The following is a 24970-nucleotide window of genomic DNA, read 5'->3' on the forward strand; positions in this document are numbered from 1 at the left end:
TATATATATGTGTGTGTATATATGTATATATATATTAAGGTGGTCCTTAATATGGACATTTTCGAATTTTATTTTAACATTTTTAAAAATTTTGAAATTTTTTCCATGCTATTTCCATACGAAACTTAGATTGAATTGCACGTTATCTAAAAGACAATATTAGGAGCTAAAACTTATAGAAGATTTTTTTTATCACTTTGGAAGCATTTGAGCCCCTGGGAGCAAGGAAATTCGAAAATGTCCATATTGAGGGCCACCCTATATATATATATATATATATATATATATATATATATATATATATATATATACATATAAGTATATCTATTTATCCAATTTATCTCGGGCCATAATGTAAATCAAAGTCTATTAACCTTGTTGACTGTAATAGCTGATAAGAGAGCATTACTTTGTAATTTTAACAAATAAATCATATCTAGTACGATTAAAATCATATGTTAAAATATTATACGACAGATAAATAATAATATTGTCTAATATTTTAATGCCCTAGAGCAACTTGATATACTTTAAATCACATTTGAAAACAGACAATGGCGGCAATTGAGCTAGAAGTGTATTTAATTCTTGTATCTCTTGTAACCAACATCAATGTCTAATCTCTTTAAAAAACCAACATCAATGTCTAACACCCATAATGCACTACAATAACTCGAAATATTTTGAAATTACAATCAAACATTGCAATAAAATTTATGAGCCTTATAACACTTGAACCATTCGATTAATATAAATAAGAAAAGTTACTCTGGGACTTTTCCCAAAACACTTTACAACATATCGGAATAGCCTAACAACAAAACACTCTGCAACAACTCGGTCTAACCGAACAACTCAATTGACCATAACAACTATCATCAAAGTTTTGCAAAAAATGCACTACTTTAATATATCTAACATAACTTCCAAAACATTCGACTAATTTGAGTGATGTTCAAAACAAATTTGTACAAAATTAAATAACCAACAGCAATGTCTAACATCATAACAGTCTTCAACAACTTGGTATACTTTAAAATCAAAATCAAACATCGCAACAAAATCAGAACCAGAAGGAACAGTATAAAACTCCTTATAATTATTTCCAACAGCTAGCGCCATTTTGTACGATAATTATATGAAACACATATCACATAACTGTTACGTATCAAAGAAAAGCGAAACATTTTATTTAAAAACGTTAAGCTAAACGTATCAGCCATGAAGTGTTGCAAATTTAATAAATCATACTCCAAAATATTCGACTAATTTGAGTGATGTAATAAACAAATTTGCACAAAACTAAATAACCAGCAACATTGTCTAACATCATAACAGTCTGCAACAACTTGGTATACTCTAGAATCAAAATCAAATATTACAATGAAATCAAAACCAAAAGCAACAGTATAAAATACCATATAATTATTTCCAACAGCCCGCGCCATATTGTACGATAAGTATATGAAACACATATCTCGTGAATGTTACGTAACAAAGAGAAAAAAAATATTTTGTTTGAAAACGTTCAGCTAAATGCATCAGCCATGAAATATTGCAAATAGTATGCACTAATTTAATAAATCTGACATGGCTTTCAAAATATTCGTCTAATTTGAGTGATGTTTAAAACAAATTTGTGGAAAATTGAATAAACAACAACATTGTCTAATATCATAACAGTCTACAACAACTTGGTATACTCAAAAATCCATAAGAAAATCAAACATTGCAATAAAATCAAAACCAGAAGAAACAGTATAAAATACCTTATAATTACTTCTAACAGCCCGCGCCATTTTGCACGAAAATTATATGAAACACATATCACGTGACTGTTACGTAACAAAAAAGAGAAATATTTTTTTTGAAAACGTTAAGCTAAACGTATCAGACAGGTAGTGTTGTAAATAGTATGCACTAATTTAATAAATCTGATATAACTTCCAAAACATTCGACTAATTTGATTGATGTATGCTACAAATTTGTACAAAATTAAGTAACCAACAACATTGTCTAACATCATAACAGTCTACAGCAACTTGGTGTACTCTAAAATCAAAATCAATTGCAATGAAATCAAAACCAGAAGGAATAGTATAAAGTACCTTATAATCAATTCTGACAGCTGCCGCCATTTTGTACGATAATTATATGAAACATATCACGTAACAAAGAAAAGGGAAATATTTTGTTTGAAAACGTTAAGCTAAACGCGTCAGTCATGAAGTGTTGTAAATAGTATAGAAGTGTTGCAAAAAATGCAATAATTTAATATATCTGATATAAAGAAAATATTCGACTAATTTCAGTGACAAATTTGTAAACAATTAAATAACCAACAACAATGTCTATCATCATACACTCTATAACAACTTGGTATGCTCTAAAATCAAAATCAAGCATTGCCAGAAAAAACAGTATAACATTCCTTATAATTATTTCTAGCAGCCCGCGCCATTTTGTATGATAATTATGTGAAACATATATCACGTAACTGTTACGAAACAAAGCAAAAGGAAATATTTTGTTTGAAAACGTTAAGCTCAACGTATTAGCCATGAAGTGCTGCAAAAAATGCACTAATGTAATAAATCTAATATAACTTCCAAAATATTCGTCTAATGTGAGTAATGTAAGAAACAAATTGGTATAAAATTAAATAACTAACAACATTGTTTAACATCATAACATACTACATCAACTACAACAACAACCCACGCCATTTTGTACGAAAATTATATGAAACGCATGCCACGTAATGGCTACGTAACAAAAAACGAAATATTTTCATAACATACGTTGAACTAGACGTATCAGCCACGTTTGATTAATATAACCATTAGATTCGTAATGTTAATCTCTATAACACGTTGAGGATCGTATATGATAAATACTATAAACTTAATAACCACGTTGTATTCACAATGTAAATAATTTCCTGAGAAACATTAATGAAAAATCGATACGAAGAATGCAACGTACTGTTTCGTAACGAATAATAGCAAGCCCTGTAACTAGAAGTTTCTTCTGTGACTTAGTTTTACCTTATTATATATATATATTAGAGCGGGTCGATTTGAACAGGTCAAAAAAGTCGCTTAGGCACATGGTTTTCGGATACTAGGGATCAAAATAGGATACTTTGCTGAAGAAACCATATATCTCAAATGAATTCTGATGTCCCGTGCATTCACCCAAGGATTGGGGTCAAATTTTGGAAAATTGCGTTTTGGCTCATTTAGAGTGCCCCAATCGCGTCCAAATGTATGACCGACCCCCACTAACTTTGGAAGGCCAAACCACCCATGCCCGTGGTTCACCCTTTGGGACCCTCCCTAAGACATTTTTCAGAATTGAACCCTTATCTTTGGGTCAATGCACGGGATATCAGAATTCATTTTAATGATTTGGTTTCATCAGCAAAGTATCTTATTTTGATCGCTAGTATCAGAAAATCGTATGTGCCTAAGCGACTTTTTTTATCCATACTAAGCGACCCGCTCTAATATTATTTAAATAAATTATTTCTTTTCAGATTATATTCATGATAGTGAATAGAAACTGCATTTAAAAAATGAGAACAGTATTATTATATTTATCATTATTATTATTAATAATAAATGGACAAAATGCTGAAAAACCAAAAAGACAAAAAAATATTCTATGCATCATGGCTATGGCATCACCGAGTCATCACATTTGGTAAGAAAAAAAAAATCTACTAATAACACAATTGGAAATGTATATAAAATCTTTTTAGATTCTTAAACATTATCTTTATATGTATTAAACTGAAAATGCAACTGACCTTTTTTCCTCAGGAACAAAGCAATAATGCAAACCCTGGCATCTAACGGCCACAATGTGACAGCCCTGAGCATAGATACTGATAAAACATCTGGTCCCAACATACACTACTTGAAAATAAACGGCGTGTACGAATCCTTATATTCAGGAGACGAACCATTTGATTTACTCGAATTCTCCAAAAAATCCCTCATAGGAATCACTGTGGACATTGCCAAATGGTACCTCACAGTCTGCAGAGCCTCTTTGAAATCAGAGGGGTTACAAAGATTACTAGATTACCCTAAAGACTTCAAATTCGATTTAGTCATATTCGATTACACAAACTTACCATGTCTCCACGGATTTGTATCCAGATTCAATTCTCCTCCCCAAATAGGCATAACTGCTTTTGCCAATCCACCACACACAAGCGACTTGGTGGGGTCACCAAATTTCGTTTCATTAAAACCCCATTACACGACCACCATGGGGTCCACAATGTCTTTTCTGGAGAGGCTCTACAACTCTCTGTTGTACTCAGTGGAGTTGGTGCAGAGGAGGCTGCTCATCTGGTGGGTAAGAAATGAGGTAAGAGAAGTTTTTGGTGATTACGAGTTAGATGTTGGCGATTTGGAGAAGAAGGTCGAGTTGGTTATGGTTAATAGTCATCCAGGGATGGATGTGCCTGAGCCGGTGTTGCCTAATGTCATACAGGTTGGGGGGTTGCAGATTAAGGAACCAAAAGCTCTACCAGAGGTAAGGAATAGTAAAGGAATAAAAGTTATAATTGTAATCGGGCAACACAGTATGTATTTTTTTCTTTCATTATATTAATGTCTTCTGAATGTTCTATTATAATATTGTTTTCTATAATCTATTATTAATTATCTAGGATCTCAAGAGGTTCCTGGAGTCTTCAAAAAAGGGTTCCGTACTCTTCAGCCTCGGAACCAATATGAAAAGTGAAATAATCGGTGAGGAAAAGATAGGCATGTTCATCAAAGCCATTTCGAGGTTCCCCGAGTACAACTTTTTGTGGAAAATCGAATTGGAAAACAGGACTTTCCCGAAAAATCTGATGGTGCGGAAGTGGTTGCCACAGAATGATGTCTTAGGTAATATTGATAATAATAAAAATATAAAGAGTAACTAGGTGTTAGTTTTTCTTATTATTTTTTGGTTCTAATGTTATGATTTCTTATAAGAGTCAAAGGCTCGGTGAAAAGTTTCCGATTTGATCTAGGAAAAATAATGTTTATAAATATAAAGTAATACTTGTCATGCGAATTCCAAAAAGGATAAAAATTAAGTTAAACTTCAACAAGGACATTTATCAAGGACTGTATTTAAAATAAAAACAAAATTTTCATATTAGCTATATTTCAAAAAAAAAATCTTTTGGCTTCTTATCCTCGTCCTGTCTCGTCCAATAAGCCCAAATGCCTTAAGACCAGAATATCAGAAAATATGCGTAAAATTAGGCAACAGATATATCTTACCCAACAGGTAATAAATAAAGATTTATTTATATTTCAGCTCATCCCAATATAAAATTGTTCATAACTCATGGAGGCTTATTGAGTTCTCAAGAATCGACCTGGCACGGAGTGCCCATCATTGGGATGCCCTTTCTCGTCGACCAGCACACGGTAATAAATCTTATATATATATAAAATTCTTCTGTAATGAAATATGTAAATATACTCCTCTTAAACAATTATTCGAATTTTGATAAATCTTTCTGAAGTTTGTTAAGGGAATTTTTTGATTATAAAAATATAGTAATATTGTAGAACTAAATAAAAAACTTTTGCAAAATACGACATGTCATTATTTGACATAGAAAATATTTGAGACATTGTTTGGCATTGAAAACAAATGAAAACTGTCATCTGCCAAAAATTTCAATTTACTTATGAGCCTAGACAATATTAGAATATGTATAATAAATTCATGGTTATAAATAAGAAAAATAAAATGTCTACATTATTATTCAGCCAAAAAGCAGCTGAGATGTGCCAGAAATTGAAATAATATAAGATACAGTATACGTATGGCATACGTATTTCTTTCTTCTCTTCGTATTCTTATTTAAATTTTTTACACTTTTTGTAAAACAATTAATATCGACTTCCATTTAAGATCAATAAGTATTTACATCCTCATATATAAAAACACACACACATATCCTTACAGTTTTCAAGTAGCGCACGTGTGACTCAGAATCAGTTCATTACAAACAGCCGATCTCATAACATCGAGAGAATAATATTGTTTGTTTCAATTTTGATTTACAAAATTTACCTATACGGCTAAAAAGTAACTCATAAATTAATTTTTTGATAAAATCTTTTTTAGTGAAGAAGTGCTAACGTATCATACAGGTAATTAATTCAATTTTTTCATTAACTTTTTCTTAAAACTTTCCAAAACTTGCAAATTTTATCTTTTTAATATCCTGTTATATAATCTACTCATTTATTGTTATCATTTTCATTTTGATCATATTATCATATTTCTGTACATCATTTTTTCAACTATTTTATTAATTAAAAAATTAATCTGCTTTTCTTAAACATATTGTTTGTTTAAATCTTATCAAAATCATGTTTCTTGACAGATGTCCTGACGTACCTAGTTCCAAAACGTCGACAGTAAATAAATAAATAAAGAAATAGTTTATTAAAAAACTTTTTTTGTTTTTTATTACTTTTTGGATTCTTGTTCCACATATTTTGGACTCCACAAAATATTCACAAATCCAAGACTCTACCACTTAATATATATATATATATATATATATATATATATATATATATATATATATATATATATATATATATATTATAGTTTCTTACATCAATATTTTTTCATTTTATTTTTTTAGAATGTGCAAAAGTCTGTGGACGCAGGCGTCGGCGAAAAATTAGACTTTTTCCAACTCACCGAAGAAATTGTTTATCAGAAAATTAAAATGATATTGGAAAATACCAGGTAATAATAATTATGTATTTTTAATTCTTACTATGACCCCAATTAGTTACCGAAACGTATATAATTTCTAGTTACCGTCAAAAGATGGCGCTGAGATCGTCTCGTTTCCGCGACCGTCCGATGCATCCGTTGCAAGAGGCGACATGGTGGTGCGAATACGTGCTAAGGCACAAAGGAGCCCCCCACCTGAAGTCCTTGGCGGCAGCTATGGAGGCCCCCGCACTCTTTATGTGGGATCTGATGCTCGTGTGGCTTGGAATGTTCCTGGGGGTAGCATTTCTGGTAGTCTTGATTCTCAAGAAGATCTTTAGAAGAAAAGAAATTACAAATATTAGACGAAAAGAGTTTGAGGAGAAAAAAATTAGATAAATATATGCTTTTTAGGGCAATGTGAAGATTAGTTCAATTTTATTTGGTGGATGTTATTTTTGTTGAAAATATTTGTTGTTAAATTTGTTTGTGGCACGTATTAGTGTTCGAAATGTACAGAGTAAATATTTTTTAATATTTTTTGTTTCATTTATATACAATCACACACATTCATAAACATTCATATACATTAACACTCGTTTATAGACACTTTTAAACTCATTTGCAATTAAATATTTAAACTATTTATATCGACCATACTAAAAATTTATATACTAAATATTTAAATTTTTTTAATTATTCAAATCACTTCATCCGTGTTCCGAAATCGTCGACGAAAATATGTATCCGAACACACACACATACACAAACACACACACACATACACAAACACACACACACATACACAAACACACACACATACACATAAACATCCATTTTTCCTAACGTATGCCAAAATGTTCAGAAGGTTTTGAAACGTAAAGATATATAAAAAATTTCGTTCTCGATTTTTTGCGATTGCTATAACTTGCCCTACAGGAAGTTAACTAGTAGTGCATGGCATCGTGCCTTAAAACAAATTGCTGAAACTTCCCGTACCAAAAATTCAAGTTTTAAAAATATTTAATTTTTTATAGAAATTTGAAAAAAACTAGATTTTTAAGAATTATAAAATTTTTGAAAAAAAAAAGACCTTTTCGAAAAATTAGGGTTTTCTACTTTTTTACTTTGAAATATTTTGGAAATTGTGAACTTTTTTTCAAAGCAATCTCAATTCGTTTCAAGAAACGAAATAAAGCAGCGCGCGAGCGCCGCGGAGCTATGATATAAATGGCGATATAGATATTATTAAAATATCTGTAAAATCTTAGAGTTTGATGTGCATATGACTAGTCTGACGATCATTTTCGTCCGCTAAGTGGCATTTTTTATTTACTTTTTTATTTGATTTCCGAAACAGCTAGAACTGCCTTCCCAAAAAATTTCATCAGTTCTTCATTTTATCAATACAAGTAAATGTTTTTTGAATCCAAATAATTGAAATCGGACGCTCCGTTCTTTCAAAAATTTAATTACGATTTTTGGCATTCTTTGACCTAGTATCTTCGGAACGTCTGAACCTGCCTTTGACAAAAACTATTCAGCACGTCTCTTTATCAATAGGAATCGAATGCTTTTTTAATTATTCAGATCGGTTGATCCGTGTTCTCGAAATCGTCGAAGAAAAATTGTATCCGTACATACATACACACACACATACAAAAATTTTTTCTAGGGTATGCCAAAATGTTCAGAAATCTTTGAAACGTGAAGATATGCAAAAATTTTCATTTTCGATTTATGGACCTACCCTACAGAAAGTTACTAAGGAAAATTGGTCTCAAAATTTATAAAAATATATAGGTTTGGACAACCCTTAATTGAAAATTACTTGTTTTAAAGTTAAATTTAAGCTTTTCCAGAAGTTCAAGGTAATCTTAATCAAAATTCAATAAAAAATATTTATTGGCTGGAAGTGGGATGAAAAATCATTACATTATTAAAATTCCTATTTCTTTTAAAAATGGGTTTGTTTGCAGGTAGTTAAAAATTTGGGGCTATATGTGGCTTTTATGAGCAAATTATATAAGAACTACTGGTGCATGACATCGAGATATGGGCAAATTGCTGGAACTTTCCGTACCAAAAATTAAAGATTTAAAAAAAAAATCACTTGAGAAAAAGGGATTTTTGAAATTTTTAAAAATTTTGGAAAAAAATTACCTTTTTAAGAAATTTTAATTTTTTTATACTTTGAAATGTTTTGAACTTTTTTTGAAGCAATTGATATACACGTTAGCTGCGTAGAATCGAAATATCGAAGCGCGTGGGCGCCGCGTTGCAGTATCACGAACAAACCCATAAGAAACGTAAACAAAATTTGTTATTATTAGACTATCTATGAAATATGTGATAATTTGATGTGCATATGTCTAATGATTATTTTTTTGGGTTTTAAATGTTCAGAAACCTTAACTTAAGAGTGGCCAACCCTTACCCCTTAGGGGTAGTAAAAATAGATATTGGCTCTGATCTCAATCATATTGAACGTGATTATAAAATTTAATAAAAATTGGTCAAACCTTTACATAAGAGATATATCATTATACATATATCGTGATATATGATATGTCATTATACATATTTTGGTAAGTTCCGGCAATTCCCTTAAATTACATATATTTTAGTTAAATTATAAAATATTGATTCGTCATCAAATATCATTTAGTTTCCAATAATAATTATAAACAAGAAAAACAACAATAGATAGCAAAATGAAAATGAACAAGTCATCGTGGATATTAGAACAGTGTTTATCAAACACCTGTTCATGGGCTAAAATACATAATTAAAACGTTTTGTCATACAAATTTAATAGAGAACTAGTGGTGCATGGCATCGTGCCTTAAGGCAAATTACTGGAACTTCCAGTACCGTAATAAAATATTCGAGGAATAATTATAATTTTTTTAATATGTATTTATTAGAGACAATTTTGTTTGTTTTATAAATAGTTTTTGATCGTATTAGATAATTCGCTTATCACACGATAAGAATGATAATGAGGTTGTAACAATTTTATAATAATAATGAAACATAATTCCATAAATGATAATTGTTAAAATACTTAATCATACAAAAAATAAAACTTCATGCTTATCTATAAATATATTTTGTGAATAAACAAATACTTTTATTAATTATAATATATTTTTAATAATGTGTTATATTAATATAATTAAACTGTTGTGTTCAAAAACTAATAATTATTTTAAGTTTTCTTATATTTTAACGTAAAATACTATAATTTCTTCTAAAATTTTTAGAGTGTAGCAAAAATTTGAACAAAACTTGTTTTACTTCATTTTTATTATTACATTTTATTTGTCAGATATAGTCAAGTTCAAAACCAAATTAAACACAGTAATAACCGTATGAAGGCGCTGCCATAGCTTTAGTAAAGTTAAGAACCCTGAAATCCGCCATATTAAAGTTAGTCCTTATTGAAAATAATCATCATTCAAATATATTATAATAAATACAGTCTCTTTCACTATGCTTATTAGGACAAAATATAAAAGCTTAGGAAATATTTTTTGAATATTAAAAAAAAATCTCGTCTCAAAAGCTATCGTTTCGTCAACACAAGCAGAAAGTTTGTTGAATCATCCAACTCGAATGCTTATGTATCTCAAAAACTATCATTTTTACATTTACCTCCGTATCTCCGAAAAGGCTACACCTGCTTTTACTAAAAACTAATCACTTCTTCTCCCAATCATTACAAATTGAATGTTTTTTTTATATCATTCAAATCGGATACTCCTTTCTCTCAAAATTTGTATTTTCTGCACTCTTTGCTCCGTAATTGCTGGACCTACCTTTGCCAAAAACTAATCAGCACTTCTCTCTATCAATAGGAATCGAATATTTTTTTAACCATTCAAATCAGTTGATTAAAAGAAAAAGTTGCTGATTATTAATATGGTTTAATATTTAATATTATAACACCACTCTTTGTGGATCAGAGACAAACAAATAAGCACATTCATAAAGATAAAATAGCAAAAACAAAACAAGTCGACATTTGTGTTATTGTTTCTAACAAATTGATTTATTTCATAAGATACTCTTATAATAGAGCATATTGAGAAAATTATTTTATCTTATATGAAGATATGAAATATTAACTAATATTTAACAAATAAACTGTCAGTATTTTAATTTCGCTAATAAGGACTAACTTCAAGATTATTTTCATTAAGGACTAACTTCAAGATGGCGGATTTCAGGGTTCTTAACTTTACTAAAGCTATAGCAGCGCCTCCATACGGTTATTATTGTGCATAATTTGGTTTTTAACTTGACTATATGCGATAAATAAAATTTAATAATAAAAATGGAGTAAAATAAAAGAGTTAATTTGAGAAAAACAAGTCTTGCTAAAATATTTGCTACATTCTTAAAGTTTTAGAAGAAATTCTAGTATTTTACGTTAAAATATAAGAAAACTTAAAATAATTATTAATTTTTGAACACAATTGTGTTTTAATTATATTAATAATACATTAATATAATAAATTATTAAAAATATATTATAATTTCATTCACTCGTAACAAAAGTATTTGTTTATTTGCAAAATATATTTATAGATAAGCATGGAAATTTATTTTTGTATGATTAAGATAACAATTATCATTTATGTAATTATGTATCATTATTATTATAAAATTATTACAACCTCATTATCATTCTTATCGTCTGATAAGCGAATTATCTAATTTGATAAAAAAAAACTAATTATAAAACAAACAAAATTATCTCTAATAAATACATGTTAAAAAATTATAATTGTGTTTTTCAAAACAAAATATATTAACTTTCGTAAAACTTAAACACTGCGTATACTAAATAGTTAGAGCAGGGGAAGAAAACCTTCATTAAACATCTAACATTCATTTTTTTTATTTTCTTGTCTATCAAATTCCCAAAAAAAGAAGTTATAGTCTTTGTTTGAAAATCCGACTTGCAAAGTTTATGTTTTACCGATGTTTCAAGTCATTCTAAAGCGCTTGAGACCAAATTTTCAAAAACCTTGTGTGTCTGTATGCTGTGACTTTTGTTCGATGTTTTCTCAAAATCGGCTGAACCGATTATAAGAATTTAAAAGCCTTTCGGTAAAACTCGATAAGGACGAAGAATTCTTCAAAAAAGAAATAGCTAAGTCTAACTTCTAGTCTAACTTAAGTCGATTATTTATACATATAGAGATGTTTATGCAACTACCCTTATGGCAAAATGCCACTTACGCCTAGTATATTCACACATCAAGAATAGAAAATGTGCATAATAAAAATAGAAACAATTAAAAAAGTAAAAAATGGAAAAAAAGAAAAAAAAAATAAAAATGATGCAAAAAATCAAAAATTAACCTTTTTGCATATTTAAACGTTTCAGAGGTGTCTGAACATTTTGACATCCCTCAGAAAAACTGATGTATGTGTGTGTGTGTATATCCGTGTGTGTATGTGTACGGATACAAATTTTCGTCGACGATTTCGGAGGCACGAATCAGCCCATTTGAATAATTAAAAAAACATTCGTTTCGTATTGACAAGGAGACGAGCTGATTAGTTTTTGACAGAGGCAGGTCTAGCGGTTCCGAAGATACGGGGTAAAAAGAGCCAAAAAACGTAATTCAGTTTTTGAGAGAACGGAACGTGCGATTTGAATAATTCAAAAAACATTTTATTTGTATTGAAAGGAAAGGTAGGTCCATCGGTTATGGATTCTCAATAAAAAAACGTTAAATGCCATTTGGCGGTCAAAATATTCATTAGACATATGCACATCAAATTATCAGATATAATATAGAGATTTCTATAATGTGTCATTTATTTGTGTTCCGTACCAAGATTTTTAATTTTGAAGTTCATTTATATGGTTCAAACAAATGTCCTCGTCAGTTTGGAATAACCGATTTGTATGATTGAAAAAACATGCGATTCGTTTTCGATCGCGAGGCGTTTTTGCAAAAGGCACGTCTATCCGTTTCGGAGGTATGGAGCGAAGAGGGTGTAAAAACGGTTATGCAGTTTTTGAGAGAACGGATCATCCGATTAGATTAATTAAAAAAAACTCTTACTTGTGTAGACAGTGTGCAAAAAATGGTTTCACAAAAAAAATCGTAATTTTGAAAATGTTAATAAAAAAAAATCAAAATTGTCAAAAAAATCAAAGAAATTTTCCATCATTTTCAGAAAAATCTAAATTTTAAAAAATTTAAAAAAATATCAAAAATTAAAAAAATTGATATCCTACAAAAATATCAAAAATTTCTAAATTTTCAGTAAAATCTAAATTTTAAAAAATTTCAAAAAATATCAAAAATTAAAAAAATTGATATCCTACAAAAATATCAAAAAATTCCAAATTCTCAGAAAATTCAAAAAAATCGATTTTGTTTCAAAGATTCCAAAACAGAACAAACTTTAAAAAAAAAAATCAAAATTTTGAAAAAATTCAAAATTATCAATGAAATCAAATTAAAAAAAAATTTCTTGTAAACATACACATAAGTTGTTTTCAAAATACCCTCGTCGCCCAATTTATTAAGCACTTATAAATTTACAGTATGTTTCCATAACAAATATTCTATTTGAAAGTATCTAAAACAATTATTGATTACTTTCATTCCTCGCTACGGAAAGTTCCAGCAATTTTCCTTAAGCCACGATCCCATACACCAATATTTATTTTTCTGAAGTTGACTATCTCTGCCTATTATGCAATTGTCGTTGGCATTTATTGAACGAGATTATATTAAACGAAGGCGAATATCAGTAGTACTAAGGTCACTTTCAGATACTCATCGACGTCACTTAATAATAAATAGTGTAAGAAAACGATAGTTTGAGAAGTTTTTTGTATGTCAGAAATAGTTTAGGAACTTTTGATATAATTTTCGATTTTTAAAAAATGTTTTTGTAAAAATTGTCCGGTGGAGTGAATGTTTGTTTGAGGTTGAGATGTTGAAGTAGTGGTGTGGATGTTTAAAGTGTAAAGGACCCCAAAAATTAGTGTACTTTAAAATATTAATAAAATTTGTTAATTTATACAGTGTTTTAAATATTAAAAATAGTTAGAAAATATTTAATACAATTTTAGATTTTTGGGATCATTTTTTTAATAAATTATTACATTTATATTTATATAATAAATACTCCATAATAAATAAATCAACCCTCAAGATAATAAATATCTTGTATATAAAAAACTAAAAAATTTTTTAATCTTATAATTTTAAAATATATTTTATGTGATTATATGTTTAACAAAAATAAAAAACTATTTTTTTACAGCTTTCATCCAAATTTTATAAATATGTCCTTTATAAATTAACCAAAGATAGTTTATAAATTACCATTATTTATTTAATAATAAATTATCCAACCATGTTTTTATCAAAAAATTGTTTAATTTTAACAATTTTTGCATTATTTATAATTAACACAAAATGTGATAATAAAGTTGTTAAAAAAAGTGAAACGAAATTCAAAGGAAACATTTTATGTCTGATGACGATTGCGTCACCCAGCCACCATATATGGTAAGAAAAAGTACTTTTTTGAGTATACCGAATTGCAGTAGAGCACTATGATAATACTAATATTATAAAGTATTTAATAGGGTTTGTCGGTTTTCAAAAACCGTTTTTTGGCAAAAATTATGGAATTCGAAAACCGTTTTTTTAGTGAAAAAAGTCGGTTTTCACTGTATAAATGGAAAATGACAAATATAGCCAAATATAAAAGATAGATGAAAGCGATAGCATTTGGAATCTTATCAGTCTGCTTTGGTTCCCAGAATGGTTTTGTGTTATCTTTTGACTAATGTATATTAATTGAGATTTTTTACCAGTGTATATATTAATTTAAATCAGTTTGATTTCTTGAAGAAGTAACTTCCTCTACTCAAACTTAAAAAAGAGAGTTTTAAACCCTAGAAGCTACAAATTAAAGAACAAGAATTATTATATAAGGCTTTAAAAACAATTAACGATAATTTGGTCGCAAGTATGAGAGTATTTTCTATTTCAGTAAATTTTGTGAGTAAACAAAGGACACGTTTTTTGAAATCATATTTTATTAAACAAAAAAAAAACAAATAGAATGTTTAAAATTAATTAATTAAAATTGCTCGGAACAGACAATACCTGAGTTTAGCATAATTGTTTTTAAAACTATAATTGATATTAACAAGTATGTATCAACATGTATCTAATATATTTTTATTTTTTTTATTTAATGATTTTTTTTTATTTAAAAATGTATTATTTTTTTTCATTCGAAAACTTTCCTTTCACTATCATAAAAATATTTTCATTCTTATATATGAAAATTATGCATGAATAACGAATAATTATTTTCAAAGTTATTTAATCAAGATAAACTATTATTTTTTAGCTCTACTAATTAAAATTAAAAAATTTTTTGTTTACTATCTATAAAATTGAACAATAAATAAATTCAGTAAAATACTATTCTAAATTACACTAAATTTGCGGATAATTTACAGAATATTCGAGCAAAAATTTATTTTCTATATAAAATTCGAAAACCGGTTAAAACCAGTTTTTTTAGAAAAATTAAAATTCGAAAACCAGTTTTTTGAAATGTCCGTTTTTGTGTAAACCCTAGTATTTAATTTTGAACAAATTTTTCGAAAACACAGAAGTTATGTAAGATGTTTGAAGTTTATGCAGGTACTTCTTTGAATCATGATAAATTGGATTTTTAGAGAATAATGGTATGATGTTTTATTTTTGGAAAAAGCAGTAGTAGATACTTTAATTTTATACAAGTCCTATACATCATTCATACTAAACAAATAGTTTTGTCTTACAAACAACAAAACAACTCAAATGCTCTCAGCACACTCAAATCAAATATCAATTTTTAAATGCGTTTTTAAATTATACAGAGCAGTTTTAGAATCTTTCGTTGTTAGAAAAAGTGTTAGTTTATTTATTTTAGAAAAAAATTGCCGAAAACGTCACCCAAATTAAGCGAATTGGTCAAAAGTTACAACAGATACAACAAATAAAATAAAAGCACAGATAAGGTACACGCGTGAAGTTGGCTGCGCAAGTACACTTTCGTATCGGAAGCCTCTGGTGTGTAAAAATGAAACTAGTTGTATATCTTTTTACATATAAAAAAGGAGCTCGGTTTTAGGTTAGGTATGGTAAAACACTAAAATGGCTGTACGGGTTTAGTCAGTCTTAGTCTTCGAAATATTCGTGTTAATCCAGAGGTTGTGGGAAAGGTGAGAAATTATTTCAAAACCAGACGCCAGAGCGTATCTAAAAGTTACTTTTAGTCTATGCTTTATTGTAACCAACTTCGTGTTGACGCCATGTTTGTTTAATCAGTTAGTCAAAGGCAAGGTATTAATCCATAATCTGTGTGATAATACGGTTGTGAATGAAAAGTTTAGTATCTAACACAACTCATACGATTATAGACCCGTACTATATAACTTCTATGTTATCTGAGAATTGGCCCATAATGAATCAAATTACTACATAAAAATTAAATTGCTACAATTAAAACCGGAACGTACAAATCAATTATGCACAATCATAATAATTTTTTGAAAGAAACATACCTAGTATTTTTTTAACTTCAAATTTGATGATGACAATGAGCGAAACCGAAATATAAATCTATAAATCAGTTTTCCTTTCTATTAACATTGGACTCCTCTGGGGATTAATGGCTAGAGCCGTGGGATTTCAATTAAAAGTTTCATGTTCGATACCCGCCTCGGACAACCTGATGTCCAGCAGCAGTGACATCGGTTTTAGCCTGAAAATATAGATAGCAATATGTTTACAAGTGAAAATAGACCTCGCCTCATTGTTGCATTAATAAAAAGTTCATCAAAATTTTAGAAATTGTAATAATAAAATTTATTAATTAGAGATAGGTCAGCCGTTTGGGTTGCCATTCGTTACTAGATATATTATGATTAGTCCAGTCATTTAAGCTTGAGTTAAGTAAGAATCTCGGAATTCGAGATACCCAACTGTGAGTCTGTAAATACTTGTATCTTGACGCCCTAAAGTTGTCTCAAAACCTACATATGATAGAGTGTCAATACCATATGTAGGTTTTGAGACAACTTTAAGGTGTCAATATACAAGTATTTACAGACTTACAGCTGGGTATCTCAAATTCCGAGGTGTACTTACTATAATGACTGGACTAGATTGCTTTTATTAATATGTAAAAAATAACATCAATAATTTCTAATAATTATTATTTTTTCTTCCAGGAATCGTTCATTAATGGAAGCCTTAGCGGCCAAAGGCTACAACATAACAGCCTTAAGCGTCGACATAGACAAAGAGCCAGCGGCCAACCTGCACTACATTCTCATAGAAGACGTTTACAAAGCCCTCTACGAAGAAGAAAACTTCGACCTGATCGAATACGCCTCTCTAGGAATCTACTCCAGCATCTCCGACCTCATGAAATACTTTGCCATCTCGAACCGCGCCATTTTGAGATCTCAGGGTCTCCAAACCCTCCTACGCTACCCCAATGATTTCCACTTCGACTTGGTAATATACGACTACAGCTCCTTCCCAAGCATCCTTGGTATCCTCCAAAAATTCAACAACCCTCCCGTGGTTGGCGTCAGCGCTTTCATGAACCCTCCAAACACCTACGACGCATCTGGCAACCCCATTTTTGCCTCTTTGAAACCTTACTATGCAACCACCTTCACGCCTGTGATGAATTTCTGGGAGAGGTCCTTGAATCTGTTCTACTACGTGGTCGATAATTGGGCGAGGAAGAAGGATGTGGAGGGTGCACAGGAGCTGATGGAGAAGGTTTTTGGAAAAAGCGCTGGAAACGCAAGGGAGTTGGAGAGGAGGATCGAGTTGTTTTTGGTCAACGTGCATCCTTCGATAGATGTTCCTGAACCGCTGCTGCCTAACGTCATACCTGTCGGGGGGTTACAGGTTAAGCAACCTAAAGAGGCACCACAGGTAAGGGGAAAAATAATACAAATATAATTCATAATCAATACACCTTCAAATAATGATTCTGACTCGATAAATCCTGATCATGAAAGCTTATTGATTTATTATATCTCTTGCAACTTTTAAACTATTCTATTGTTATGAATGATATCAGACAAATTTATACAAAAGTTAGGGACCGATTCTGACGCATGACAGACAAATGTTATGGCAAGGCCATGTTATAATGAGCTTTCCAAACTAAATATTGACTAAAGCTATGTGGTTGCTGTGCATTCACATGTTTTTCTCGAGTTGTCAGATAGAAAATTTAACCTAGAAACCGCACAAATGCAAAAAAAACGATCTTAGGTAATAGAGTCTTTCTGACCCAGCTTCACAACATACGAGTGACGCAGCAGTTCATGTGTAAAACGCCTGAATGCACAGCAAATACATGACATATTAACTGTATTCAATATGATTCAGTAGCATAATGTATGCAAGTCGGAGCGTAACATGGCCTTGCCATAACATTTTTCTGTTATCCGGCAGAATCGTTCCCTTAATTTTGTACAGCATTGCCATTTTACACATTCTATTAACAGCAGCATTTGTTTTTTTTTAGGACATCAAACGGTTCATAGAGTCTTCCAAAAAGGGGGCCGTTCTGTTCAGCCTCGGTTCAAATGTTAAGAGCGAAATGTTAGGAGACGAACGTATTCGAATGTTCATAAAGGCGTTTGCAAAATTCCCCGATTATCACTTTTTATGGAAATTCTCCAACAAGGACAAATTGGATTTGCCTAAAAATGTCTTGCTGCAAGACTGGATGCCTCAAAACGACATATTAGGTAATACAAAATTATCAAGATCAATTAAATTAATGATAAAAACTGTTGGGAAATTGTTGGAACTATAATCAATTTCCAATTTCCAGGGCACCCGAAAACTGTTCTCTTTATGACCCATGGTGGTCTCTTGAGCACCCAGGAGTCTCATTGGCACGGGGTACCCATGTTGGGAATACCATTCTTCGCAGATCAACATACGGTATGATAATTTAATCATATTTTATCAAATTAATGTCCTGAAAAAGAAGTTATAGGATCCTTGCCAATTTTATTTTTTTCTCGACGTTCGAAGTAGTTCTAAATCGTTAGACACCAAAATTGGCAAAAGTATGCGTTTGTAATTGTACTTTTGACCCTGTATCAAAAAAGTCGTCGATTTAAAAACTTTAGAAATCATTCGATAAGAATTCGCTTTCATTAGTTTTGCGCAACGATTGATTTCTTTATATGAGAAATTTCTTTAATTAAATTTCTCCAAGAGGCTATTTCTTTATAAATAGCAAATTTCTTTATAAATAGCAAGCAAATATGCATCAGTGCGAAATAGTCGATGTTTTTGCCAAAAACCATGAACCAAATTAAAAAATTTCAAAAATTGATTGAAACATATTAGTTGGAAATCGTGCTGATAGTTTTTTTTAGGCGCTCATGCAACTTGCCACTTACACCTGCACTTTTTGTTTATAAAAATAAAACAAATTAAATGCATTTGTAATAAAAAAAAATATTAAAGTAACGCTTACCATGCATATCCAAACCTAAATTAAAATGTATGGGCAAGCGTTTTGTTAGGCTAGGACTACATGGCAAGTGGACGTGATTTTTTTTTAGAATTTAATCTATCTGTCGAACAAAATGATTATGTATTTATTGCAAAAACTTTGCTAGTTCCAAATCCCAATTGGTATTAAATTTTAGAAATGCTAAATCCTAATTGTAATTGATTATGTCTATTAAATTATTTACACATTCAAGGGAGGACCAATAAACTTGTTTGTTTTAAGACAAAATGCCACTTACACCTAGTTATACACATTTGTTTTTATTTGCAGAATATGAAACGTTCGATAGATGCTGGAGTAGCTGAAAAATTGGACATCTTTAATTTATCTGAGGAAGCTATCATTGCCAAATTGTCGAGGATGCTTTCTGAACCCAGGTAACAACAATAATTTTTTTTTTTTGGCAAAACAGTATGCCGGGTCAGCTAGTGTATATATATATATACTAGCTGACCCGGCATACTGTTTTGCCATAAAAAATATTTTTAGTATAAAATGTTTAGCATGATAATAACTAACAGATTACAAATGTGGTGCAAGGAGCAAGGTAACAAAAAATATACGAATAGTTTACCCACTGCAAAACACACCTCATATAAATGTTCTTTGATAGTCTTTGCCAGTGTCAACCTAATCTGAAACTGATTATGTTTAAATAAATTGGCACATATAAAGTTTTTATATAGACATACCGCAATGCAAAATGAAAATAAAATTACAACAAAAATATGGACAACTATTTTCAGAAGAAGGAAACATTCGCAAAACTCTAGGATGTAAGTTTATACAAATTTTAAATTGTCGAAAAGCAAAAAGAAGAGATTCTAAAAGTTTATTAATACTAAAAAAAATTTAAATAAATAAATAACTAAATAAAACATGATTCTGCAAATCTTCGGTTAACTTTTTTTCCCAAATTCCTTATAATGAAATGCTTAGTATGTTTATGAAATGTGTGTTTAAATTTACTCATGTATGCTGAAGTTTTGAATTAGTTTGGATTTTTATAATTATAAATTGACTTATTCATTTATTTAAAAATATATTGAGAATTTTTCTACTATTTAATATTAATTAAAACATTGCAATCCACTTTAGTAACAGTTAGGAAATGAATCTTTAGCGGTTTTGAAAAAAAGGAAACTAAAAGAATTATCAAAATTAAAAACTAAAAAAAACTAGTGGTGTATGGCATCGTGCCTTAAGGCAAATTGCTGGAACTTCCCGTATCATAATGAAATATTCAAAAAATAAAATTTAGTTAAAAAGCAATGTTTTAGAAAAAAATTGAAACAATTTTTCCCCCCAAAAGTAATCTTTTCGTCAAAAACTGTACTGTACATTTAGCTGTGAATCTCCGAAATAGCTGGACCTACCTTTGCCAAAAATTAATCACCACTTCTCCCCATCATTACGAATTCAAAAATTCGAATCGGATGCTCCATTCTCTCAAAAATTTGATTTCTATTTTCTGCATCTTCTGCTCTGTAACTCTCAAACGGCTGAACCAACATTTGTCAAAAACGAATCAGCACATCTCTCTATCAATAAGAATCGAATACGCACACGAACACACACACACATACATACAATTTTTTTCTAAAGTATGACAAAATGTTCAGAAACCTTTAAAACGTGGAGAAATGCAAATATTTGTTATTGTAATCATCCAAAAATCAAAATTGAAAACTTTTGCATATCTTCACGTTTTCAATGGCGGTCCAGCCGTTTGGGAGTTACAGAGCAAAAGGTGCAGAAAATAGAAATCGAGTTTTTGAGAGAACAGAGCATCCGATTTGAATGATTCAAAAAACATTCAATTCGTAATGATAGAGTGAAGTGGTGATTAGGTTTTTGCAAAGGCAAGTTCAGCCGTTTCGAACATACGGAGCTAGATGTGCAAAAAATTGCAATTTTTGAAAGTAATAAGCATCCGATTTGAATGATTCAAAAAACTATCTGCTTCTGATATTTTTTTTTAATTTTCACAAAATATTTTTTTTAATGTCGAAAATTGTTCGAATTTTAATTTCAATTCTGTCTAAAGTTCTAAAGCTCACTTATATACTTAAAATAAATCATTTTAACTTTTCAATTCGGTTTATATAATTCTTAAAAATATTAGACAATGTCCTTCGTGTTAAATTCGATTGATTAAGTTTTACTTACATTTTGCGTTTTATTTTATTTTTTGTAAACACATAGAAGTTGCAGTATTTACAATGATATATTTGAAAACATTTAATAAATTCAAATACTTCGTTTGCCTTTACTTGCTGGAAGTTCCAGCAACTTGCCTTAAGGCACATCAACTGGAACTGCAAAGAAGATGAAGTAGATTAAATGAACCCTTTACAAAAAAAATAGACCGGATAGTTTATCATCAGATGGTATTATTATAAAGATAATAAAAAACTGTTAATGCATATGATTATAGACCCATAAATTAATCAAAAATTGGCCCACAAGTCTAGACGATATATAGCACATAAAATCTTTTTTTTATAAAAAAAAATAGACAGGTATTATAATCAGATGATTTTATTATATATTGACTCATTTGCTTAAAATTAAAAAATCTTCTCAAGTGCTTTTCAATATTATAAAGAAATATATAAAATTTATAAATAAAATATCATAAATCATAATATAAATTAAGTTTATTAATAATTATATTAAGACATTATTTAAAAAAGTGCTTAAAATAATATTTATTATCAAAAAATCACAAAAACGACTAAAATCCATAATAAAACATAACAATAATTATGATTAAAACTATAATATATAAAAAAGGCACATCGTTACAACTACAAAACTTTCTTCTCATTATGAAGTTCCTTCGTGTGTCTTCTAAGACTCACTTTCTTTGCAAACGACTTCGAACAAATCGCACATTCATAACGATCCCCATCCACATGCACTTTCAAATGTCTATTCAAAAACAACTCCAGGGCAAACCATCGATTACAAATAATACACTCAAACTTCTTATCGTGCAAAGCCAAATGCTTCACCAAAGCAGCTCGTGTTGAATATGTGTTTCCACACACCTCACACTTAAGCCTCGCATAGTAATGTACTAGCTCATGTTTCTCCAACAAGTCTTTTCTGGTAAACTCTCTAAAACAAATTTTGCACTCATGCAACCTGCTCTCGGTGTGCAGAAGCATGTGGAACTCCAAATATTTTTCTAAGGTGAAAAATTTATTACAAACCTTGCACTCGAATTGTTTGGCAGTCGTGTGTGATTTTAAGTGGTTGGATAAAACATACTGGCTCGAAAAGCCTTCATCACAAAGCATGCACTTGAATCGTTTCGTATTGTTGTGGTTCATTTCATGGTAGACGAGTGCTGAGTTGTGTGGGAAGATTTTGAAGCATATTTTGCAGCAAAGGGATGGTTCTTGTTTGACTTCATCGATTGTCACCTCGGATTGAAGGAATCTTTGTAGATAGGTGTTGTCTTGTGATTCTTGTTTTATGTGAATTGAATCAGGGGGAATAGATTGAGGTGTGGATGTTTCCTCTTGGGGTTCTGATTTTATCACCAATTTATTCATATTTATAGATATATACACCACTGCTTAAAGTGCAAAGGAGGTATCTAAATCTTACCATCTGTTTCATGTGTGTACACTTCACACAATAGTAATAAATCACCTTATGCAAACTTTATTGCCATTCAAATTTTAATAAATTTGGTGTCTTCACAATTTCAATTAATAATTGAACGCCATTTTGTAATTTAACAAACTTGAAGTTCAGTCTTGAAAATAAATAAAACCACTTACTATTAAATTAAATCAATGCAATCAAAACACATTTACATGCTTTGCATTTACTTTTTAGTCTTCCACGTTTTAAATTATTTATATAACAATATAAAATTATTATTAAGACAAGGTAACAATCTTACCTAGCATATACATGCACCCAACAAGTCCATTACACTACACTGTAAATATCCACCAAATCAATATATTTTGATGACTAACATAACTAGCTTTATGTTTAAAATATCTTTTCACCCTGCCATGCTTTAATTTATTTAATTTTTATTAAACTACCTTTTCGATTTAAAACTTACTGAACACTAAACGTCAAATAAAACGTGCCGCCATAGATAAAAGAAGAGAAGGGAGTGCCTCGTGTGTTAAAGGTTTGACACGCTGCGGTTATCAAGCACTAGCGCCACGAGTAAGTTAATTTGTAAACTGAATGAAAAGTAAATGTTTGTTTAGTAAAAAATTTAATATTGTTTTATTAATGCTTTATTTAATAGAATATATAAAAAATGAACTAGTTGTATATAGCTTTTTTCCTGCATAAACTGCATAATATATATAAATAATCTATTTCATTAATAAGGGTTGATACTTAGCTATTTTAATAAAATTTTCAACGCTTTTGCACTAATCTGATAATTATAAAAAACTCGCTTAACTAATGGCGATTTATTTAATAAGAAATAATATTTAGTTATTTAGACAAAATTCTTAACTGTTTATTTTGAAAATCTAGTTTTAGCTTTTACAAAAAACTAATCAATGCGATTTGTAATTGTAATAAATTTTAAACAAATTCATAAAATCTATGAGTGTATTAATTTGAGCACAAAGACTTTTTGCAGGATTATATTAATTTAGCATGTTAGTTCAGACCATGATTTTTATCATAATACAAAGTTTCATCAACATCATCAAAATAATTTTCCAACAAGTAATTTTAAATAAAACGACCCATTTGATCTTTGTCAGAAACTATTTAACAATATACAACTATTAAATTTTGAAGAATTTTTGATTTTTCAAAATCGGTTCAGGATTTTTGGCTAAAATCTAGACCAGTCGTTTCTTTGTACCGCGCCACCCCTGTCTTTATAAAAAAAAGTAATTTCGCTATTAGGCAACATCATAACATGTGAAAATATACATGAAAAACTTTTCTTACTTGATTTCCACATTGTTGGTTTGTTTTGGAAAGTAGAATTTAGAAAACAGCTGTAGCCCCCTTGGCACGCCACACAGATTGGAAACATCAGATCTAGATAATTAAACATTTATCTGCTAATTATAAAGAATAGGCTTGGTTGATCGTCAAGTAAAACTAATCAACAAGATTTCTATTCAAGTTTGATGAAAATTTTTGAAATCAGGGCAGTCGTTTTTAGCTCATCACACTCGAACTTTTTCCAATTTCCGTATTAGACGATTCAGAATGACAAACCAGATAATTGAATTCTCTTAACTTGTATAAACTTATTATTTTTTTCCGTCTAGTTATCGTGAAAAAATGACCAGCAGATCCTCTCTCTTCCGTGACCGCCCTCAACATCCACTACAAGAAGCAGTTTGGTGGTGCGAATACGTACTCAGACACAAGGGGGCACCGCATTTGAAGTCTCAAGCAGTATCTATGAGCCCCTTTGCTCTATTTATGTGGGACTTGCTTCTAATGTGGCTAGGAGTCTTTTTAGGAGCCCTATTTTTAGTATTTTATGGAATTAAGAAGATCTTCTGTGGGAAGGAAAAGTATTTGAAAGCTAGCGAGGTGTTGAGGAAGGTGAAGAAAACGAATTAATAAACAAATTAATAAATAAAT

General features: G+C 29.9%; 2 protein-coding genes across 2 annotated transcripts in view; both read left to right on the plus strand.

Moving 5' to 3' along the window:
- The first annotated feature begins 3515 nt into the window (after positions 1 to 3515).
- On the plus strand, positions 3516 to 7242 carry LOC113371375 (2-hydroxyacylsphingosine 1-beta-galactosyltransferase-like). Its single transcript, XM_026612006.1, has 6 exons — positions 3516 to 3706; positions 3826 to 4549; positions 4686 to 4908; positions 5330 to 5442; positions 6681 to 6787; positions 6859 to 7242. Exons 1-6 carry the CDS (start codon positions 3579 to 3581, stop codon positions 7154 to 7156), a joined length of 1593 nt encoding a protein of 530 aa, XP_026467791.1. The 5' UTR covers positions 3516 to 3578; the 3' UTR covers positions 7157 to 7242.
- A 6938-nt stretch (positions 7243 to 14180) lies between these two features.
- Positions 14181 to 24970, plus strand: part of LOC113371396 (UDP-glucuronosyltransferase 2B20-like) — a 39781-nt gene continuing 28991 nt past the window's right edge. The window contains exons 1-5 of the mRNA XM_026612025.1: positions 14181 to 14307; positions 17037 to 17757; positions 18359 to 18584; positions 18671 to 18783; positions 19637 to 19743. Of these exons, the coding sequence (XP_026467810.1) occupies positions 14276 to 14307; positions 17037 to 17757; positions 18359 to 18584; positions 18671 to 18783; positions 19637 to 19743 (1199 nt within the window). The 5' untranslated portion in view covers positions 14181 to 14275. The remainder of the gene's footprint in view (positions 14308 to 17036; positions 17758 to 18358; positions 18585 to 18670; positions 18784 to 19636; positions 19744 to 24970) is intronic.

This window comes from Ctenocephalides felis, unplaced genomic scaffold (assembly GCF_003426905.1).
Source record: "Ctenocephalides felis isolate EL2017-DRISC unplaced genomic scaffold, ASM342690v1 CF-g0.4_SCAFFOLD_00845, whole genome shotgun sequence".
Taxonomy (NCBI): Eukaryota; Metazoa; Arthropoda; class Insecta; order Siphonaptera; family Pulicidae; genus Ctenocephalides; species Ctenocephalides felis.